General features: G+C 39.9%; 1 protein-coding gene across 2 annotated transcripts in view; it reads right to left on the bottom strand.

Annotated features, from left to right (window-relative positions):
• Positions 1-1,005: 1,005 nt before the first annotated feature.
• Positions 1,006-7,500, bottom strand: part of LOC137988816 (uncharacterized) — a 10,256-nt gene continuing 3,761 nt past the window's right edge. For both annotated transcript variants that reach the window (XM_068834766.1, XM_068834767.1), the window contains 2 exons: positions 6,224-6,709; positions 1,006-3,092 (listed from right to left, as the gene is read on the bottom strand). In XM_068834766.1, the coding sequence (XP_068690867.1) occupies positions 2,277-3,092; positions 6,224-6,670 (1,263 nt within the window). In that variant the 5' untranslated portion in view covers positions 6,671-6,709 and the 3' untranslated portion in view covers positions 1,006-2,276. The remainder of the gene's footprint in view (positions 3,093-6,223; positions 6,710-7,500) is intronic.

Raw genomic sequence — 7,500 nt, forward strand, 5'->3', positions numbered from 1 at the left:
TGTTCTATTTGCCAGTGCCACCATCTTTTTTTCACAGTGGGAACGCTGTGTTGGCGGCGAAAATCGGTTTGTTATCATGACTAGAAATGATGCCTTGTTTTTGGTGTATTTTGCATAGCGAGGTAAATAAACGTCCTACAATTTTTGACTATTTGTCCTTCAGAATCAAGAGCCCACCTCTCGCAAACAATTTTTGCTTTTGTCGCGCTGGATACTCAGAGCGTTTTCGTTATATTCTTCAGATAAATTTAGCACCCTTTAACTTCTTCATAAAGTTCCATCGGCGGCCTTTTAACTGTGTGAATGAGTCTCACTTTAAGTAATTTACGCATTCGCGAAACGGTGCTTGTCAGGCTAAGAAAAAGCTTAAACTCATTGGTAGAAAAAAACATGTCGGTGCTTTCAGTTGCTGATTCGATGGCTTAGCGGTTAAAACAGAAGAGAAGTAATCTCGAGTGTCCTCTGGTGCGAGGGTTAGAATCCTTCGAGCGGCGTGAATGTTGTGGAAGCTTAAGGTAAGTGACACAGTGAGAAGGAAAAAGAGGGAGAGACGGTAAGTGGAAGAAGAACGAAGGCAAGGGAAAATTGGAGAAGGGTGTTTTCTTTTTATCCCCCCTAAAAATCCAGGCCCCATTTTTTTAATTACATCACCAAAAATAGGGAACTCCCCCCTTCTTTAGACAGTTTATTATAACTTAGGTTGAAAAAAATCAACCTAGTTTGAAATTAATTTAACCTGAATTTTAATTCAACCTGTAACATACACCCAGTGGATGACTCGGAAACTGGAGCTAACGTGGTGGTCTCACATCTTCGGAGAAGAGATCTTTGGTAATGAAAAGACTGATACCATTGGTTATTTCATTGTTGGTGTTGAGCGGTGCTGTGGCGATTAAGTTCTTAATTCCTTTGCCATCCTCAAGCAAAGTTGTGCTGGGATTAGTGGGAAATGAAACAAATCTAAATAGTACGCTGTGCGTTCACCTATCCACCTCGTTATCACTGACTTGACAGAGTCAGTTTAGAAGGAATGTACCATTGATGATCTCATAGATTCCTCTCATCTATCTTTTCGTGTTTTGAGAAGTTAAAAAATAACTTTATTGAATGTTTACAATGAAAAACATGTCTATTTAAACTTACTCTTCAAAAATAGACTCACTTTTTATGTATATAAAAAAAGGCCTTATATTTACTTATGTGTATTAATGCGTCGGTAATTATAAAAGGGTATTTATTACATAGTTAAAAGATAAAATGCCAGTTGCGGTAAAAGTTGACCCGTTGGTACAAGGGCTCCTTTCCTGCAATCTTTTCTTCGCAACGAACCTCTGCTGAAACGAGCCTATCCTGCGAGCAGAGTCTCCTTCGATCCTCCTAGATAAGAGGGTCAGGATGGGGATGCTCGGCCAATAAGCCATAAGTTAAAAACACATCGTTTCGCAGCTAACAGTTTAAGTTTTGGCCGAATCTCAGCTATCAGTGAACCCGTATCCATACCCTGCTCAGCTAAGTCGTGAGGAGGAAGGAAAACTGCTCGCAGGGTAAAATGAGCCACACACTCCTTCACATTGTCTGACCAATCATAACGCACTATAAGTACACTTAGCAAACTGTGAAAGGGAAGCCAGCCATGGACAAGCATGCCATCGGGAGGAAGGCGTAGCAATACTTCTGAGACGCTCCGGCCGTGCGTAACTTTGGACTTCGATAGATGTGAATCTGGTTCACTTATCGTGAAGATTTTGTTGATACATGTAAAAAAAGAGGAAATGACCAACGCTCTTATGAAGGGTTAACCCTCGAAACGTCAGCTTGTCAACTTTTTACAGTGAATTTCAGCGTTCAAATGTATCAACAAAACCTTCGTTGATTAACTCTCTAACCGACGCCGCATCACAGTTCTTCAAAAACCACTAATTGTGACCCAACTCAATTAACTTAAGTTAACCACGTGGATCCGCCAATTATCAATGAGCGAGAGAATCGACCTCCAGCTGAAAATTTCTGAATTTTTGGTCGTTAGAAATAAGTTTTACTTCCACAGGTAGTTAAAGTAAAAGGCCAAGTTTTTTATATTACAATTCAAAAAAACAAAACAAAACAAAACAAAACGTAACGCAAACGCGCATTCCATTGCGCGGGGACGACGACGATTTGAATTAGCAGATGCCCCCAGAACAGGCCATTGGCAGAGACGTCGCCAGCGCTACCAAAGAGAAGGTATCCTGCACATGAAACATTACAGTATTTTATTTTATTTATGTTGTTTACTTCTAGTCTGTTGCAATCAATGGCGTAAGAGACCCATCGCTGTCATTGCTAATACTTTCAGGTTTCCGATTCCAAGATATCCATGAAATTAACACACCCATAACATACAACAAAGCAGTTCTCAAGAAATCATGTGCTGTCGCTTTCCCGTAGAATGACTGGCCAGCGAGAACTGCTGACAAAACAAGACAGCAAACACCACAAAAAGAAACAATGCACGCGAAGACAGCACCGTAGTCACGCCCAGCCTCAAAGATCATGAAAAGTGCAAAGGTCAGGGCAAGACAAAAGAATGAGACTGTCAGTAAAACAACCAAGCCCAATGTTGGGTTTGTCATGATACCAACAACCAGCCAACAAAAGTGGTAAAGGGAGAGATTTGCCGCTATTCTTGTTACAAAATCTAAGAGGCGGTCGTGCGCGCAATGAATAGGACCCAAGCAAAATGATAATATCAGTGCTTCAAAGAAGATAGACCCAAGAATAACATAAATGTCCCACGGCGCACTTCCAGACACTGAATACATAATGACAATGGTTATAACCGCGAATTCAGCAAAAAACAAGAAAACAATGAAGACTGTAGCGGATTTTTCCAAGGACCGTTGTTTCTTTTCACGAAACGCTTCTAACGAACGCAAAATTAAAGTGGAAAGATAGGGACCCATTAGAAAAACAAAAAAGCAGGAAGACCATATAACTGTTCTAATATATGAGCTGTGTCCAGTTGCCTTTATGTTTGGTATATGGCCCTCCGTGACGCATTCAGCTGTGTTAAGCCTGGGATCCGGTGATCCTGGAATGGCAAGATCCTCAAACTGCAAAGAAATAGATGCATTGAAATCAGTGTCTAGGGACCTAGATAACCGTATGAATAGACTGCGTTCAGTCTCTCTTTTGCTCTAAACAAGTAGGTTGAACTTTCAAAATGGCCGCAACTGCGGGTCACAAATACTGCGGGCTTTTTCGAAAGGTCTACGAACGCATTCGTTTCACTGATTTTAGAACAAAAGAGACACTGCTCGCAGTCTAAGATGATAAAGGTGTACCATGCAAACGCTGGTGAGCTTATGAGAAATCTATTGCTTTCGTCCACCACCATCCTAGTTAAGGAACCACTTGCAGCAGTAAGGCAATCTTTCCTTCTTTAGCGTTTTTAGGCCCCATTCTTTTTAATATATTTATAAACGATCTTTTTTATCATGTAAAACGAGCACATCTAAATGTAGCCAGCGAGCAGGCTCTCAGAGGGACTGGGGTCGGGGGTAGAGACAACCTGCGAGCGGGTTAATCTAAATGCATTTGCTGACGACCATCAAATTTATATATAATCACGAATCCACAGGTACTAGAAGAATGCTTGTGTAAGGAAGTAGAAACAGCAAGTCAGTGGTACAATGAAAACGGTATGATTGTCAACAAAAGTAAACATAAAGCCCCAGTTGTTCAAACGATGGATAGCGCTATCCACCGGATAAATCACTAATGTATCCATTTGATGGCGCAATTGGTTTCGCTATCCATTGGACAGTGGTTTATCCGATAAATAGCGTTTAACTCATCCACCCTTTGAACAACTGGGATCAGTCCTTGATCCTTGGTGACACATAGACGGTATATACCTTCTGTTTTCCAGTTACAGGGTCATATTTGGTGTGCATTGATAATAAACTTCAGTTTGATAAACATGTATCTTCCATTTGCTAAAAGGGCAATAACCACTTAAATGTTACGATAAGATTCAGAAAACTGATCATCACTGCCACTTTGATTAAACTGTATATAAAGGCCTTTATCCTGCCGCACTTGTATTATTGATATCGTTCATCGGTGTGGCATTTCTGAGGCGCGCAAAACAAGGAGAAAATAGAGGCTTTAAATAAAAGGATTCTTAGGTTTATTCTAAATGATTTTGAATTCGCACTGTTATAACTTATTGAACAAAGTAAATTATGTTTCTCTATATAATAAACGCACACACAATATGTTAATTTTACTTTACAAAAGTTGATTTTTAACTAAGTATCCTATCTATAAGAGGAATATGTTCACTCTCCGTTGAACCTCTAATAATTTACGCGGTAATTATACTCTGATATTCCCTATACCTAAAACAACCACTTATGGCCTTCGTCCTTTTTCTTATCATGCCGCTAATCAATGGAACTCACTGCCAGGCTTTCTTCGAACTTAGCCAGCCTTGCATTAATTTAAATTTGGTGCATTTTTACTACAGTACTTTAAAATTCTGTATATATATTTATTTCTTTTAGCAATAATTTGTAAATATTGTACGGAATCTTAGTCCGTAAGTTATTGTATGTTTTGTTGATCTCTTTCGTTGTTGTTTTCTCGGAAAAAGTAGCGTCTGTAATAGCTACTCTTAAATTCGAGAAAAAATAAAGTTTATGTTATGTGTTATGTTGTTTCCTCTATTATCCCGACTCTTTTAAACACCAAAAGGCGTTCAGTGGTAGTTGTCAAAGAATGAAACTGCTAAAAACGCTAGCATTTGGAGAACGGATGGCTTAGTGGTTATCAACAGTGCCTTCCACCTCTGCGATCCGGGCTCAACTCTCGGCCCCGGGATCGTATATACGTGGTTTGAGTTTCAGTCGATCTCAACCTGACTCCGAGGGTTTTTCTCCGGGTACTCCGGTTTTCCTCCCTCAGCAAAATCGACTCACAGCCTATTCCATCAGGCTGTGCTGCTGTGCTCCGAGGTCATCCATGGGTCGTGTTCAGGGGCCGAGCGCCTAGCTGGCAGCACAGCTCCTTCGGTCCGATCTCGTTGAGCCTCGCCCTTAGCAATTTAGTCTCCGACTGCGCGAAAGGGCGATTAGCAGGTCACGTATTATTATTATTATTATTATTATTATTATTATATCACCATGTTTGGCTTTCTCTATCGATTCTAGCCTAATTTTCTAGGTTTCAAGCTGCAAAAACTCTGCATTTTATGTTGTGTTGGAGAGCGGGACGGAAAAGATGCACCCTGAATAAAACGCACGTTCGCAGCCTGTAGTTCTATCGTTGTTACTTACTTACTTACTGTCGCCTGTCGAGAACTGGAAACAGTACATGCAGTTACAGCAGCAGCATTAGCATGCAGTAGTTGTAGTTAAAACAAATGATAGTCTGACTTATTCCTCATATTCCAACCCTAACTTTCACTCCCCTAACAGCTTGTGAAGATATTTGGAATTATCCAAGGGCACCCAACGAACAAATTGGGGTGCGTTCGATTGACCGTATTCCGGAATAAGAATACATGGATTATAAGTTAGAAATCCATCGTTTTTACGGTGATTCACATTAAAGTTGTCAAACATCCGCTAAAATGCTATTTTAAACATATTTTTATTATCCTTGCTGCTTCGAAACGGGCCAAACATACCGTTTTAATCATCATTGCACTATTCTTATTCCGGAATAGGGTCAATCGAACGCGCCCTTAAACCAACAGCCTTTGGGCAACCTTGTTCGGTTCGCCCTGGGAACGAGGTTGGTCTCTAAGCTCCTTGCAATGAATAAATACAATCTAAAGAGATGTTTTTATCATTTAGAAGAATTTGATCTGTTCTGATATCTTAGCAGAAATTCGAAGTGTCCGAGATTTTTAGAAAGTAACATCTTCAATTGAGAAATTGCTAGCTGAAGGTTACCTTCTCATCCGAAACTGCAAGGTAAACCTAAGGTCAACTAAGTACCAAAAATTGCAAAAATACCCCTTCCTAAAACGTAAGAGGCTCCTTTTCCCTGGTTGCGAATCTTTTAGGATATGTTTCAGTAAAGAAATCTCTAGCTGTTTAGCAACGTATAACCGAAATTCTCAGAACAATTTGACCCTCCCGAACACATATTTCACCGAAGATTATCGTTGGGTGCCCCTGAATATCACTCGTGGTAACGGTAAAATAAGATAATATCTTAAAACTATATGACTTACCGCAGCAAGAGCATCTTTTATAAGGGCTTTCCGGTCCGTCACTGATGATAATCTCGGACAGAAATCTGGAATACATATCGTTAGGTCCTGCGTGCGTGGTGTGACAAGAATAGCACCCAGTGATAGGAGTTCCAGAACTGTACCAGGGAAAGCAGCGTAGAGACAATTCAAACTCCACGTATAATTTGCTACCAATGTGTTATTTTGCCCATAAATTTGCACTTTGACAATAAGAGATGACGGCTTTAGTGATGGATACAGAGCGGATTGAATGTTAAAACTGTTTTCCTCCGATGTGAGAGATTTATAGATATCAGCATATTTGTTAATGCAGTAGCTGAACTTGGTGCAATTTATGGCCATATCTGCCTTAGTGTGTTGTGAAAAGTGCACCAATAAAGTGTGCAAAATAGCAAGAAGAACAGTAGTGGCAATGTGGTAAGCCATTTTATCTCTGATCTCCAGCGCCTGTCTCTTAGGTAGTCGCTGTAAGATAAAAACAGTGAAATCTTTTATCACTTTTGATCATCTATTGTAGTCACATAGGTCATTTTTTAAAGTTCTGCCATTTGATTCTGAGAAATCTTTAGAATTAACGCAAGGGTCACTTGTGAACAATTTGTGCATATCCTCCTCTTCCTATCAAATGGAAACTTTAGCAACGACAACAGCGACAGCAACGAGAACGTCCCAAATGTACATATTTAGGGCGCGTTCGATTGGCCCTATTCCGGAATAAGAATACGTCAGTGGAGTAATTTAAAAAGGCATGTCTGGTGTTTTGAAGCAACAAAGATAATAAAGGTATGTTTAAAATAGCATTTTAGGAGGTGTTTGACAATTTTAATGTGAGTTTTCGTAAAAACGAAGGATTTCTAACCACTATTCCATGTATTGCTATTCCGGAATACGGTCAATCGAACGCACCCTTAGTGGGTAAAAACAATAGTTTTGAAAGCCCTGCAGGTGCGTTTTTCATTTTTGTCCGCTTTTTTTTTTTTTTGCTGTAGTCAGCAAAACAACCGCAACGTAAAATAACCAAGTCTGAGGCATTTATATGGAGAACGTCAGCACTTAGAGATAAGTTTTCATTTTATCTCCTAACTGATTAAATTAAACATCGCTCACAACGGTTCTGTCACACCTTTGTCACATTAAAACCTTGGAATAGTGATTACAATAACGTGAATTTATGTTTTGACATAAAGTTCTCGTTGCCTTTCCCGTCGTCGTTACTAAAGCTCCCTTATCGCATACAGGGATAAATTACTGAATGC

Source organism: Montipora foliosa, unplaced genomic scaffold, assembly GCF_036669935.1.
Source record: "Montipora foliosa isolate CH-2021 unplaced genomic scaffold, ASM3666993v2 scaffold_428, whole genome shotgun sequence".
In the NCBI taxonomy this organism is placed as follows: domain Eukaryota; kingdom Metazoa; phylum Cnidaria; class Anthozoa; order Scleractinia; family Acroporidae; genus Montipora; species Montipora foliosa.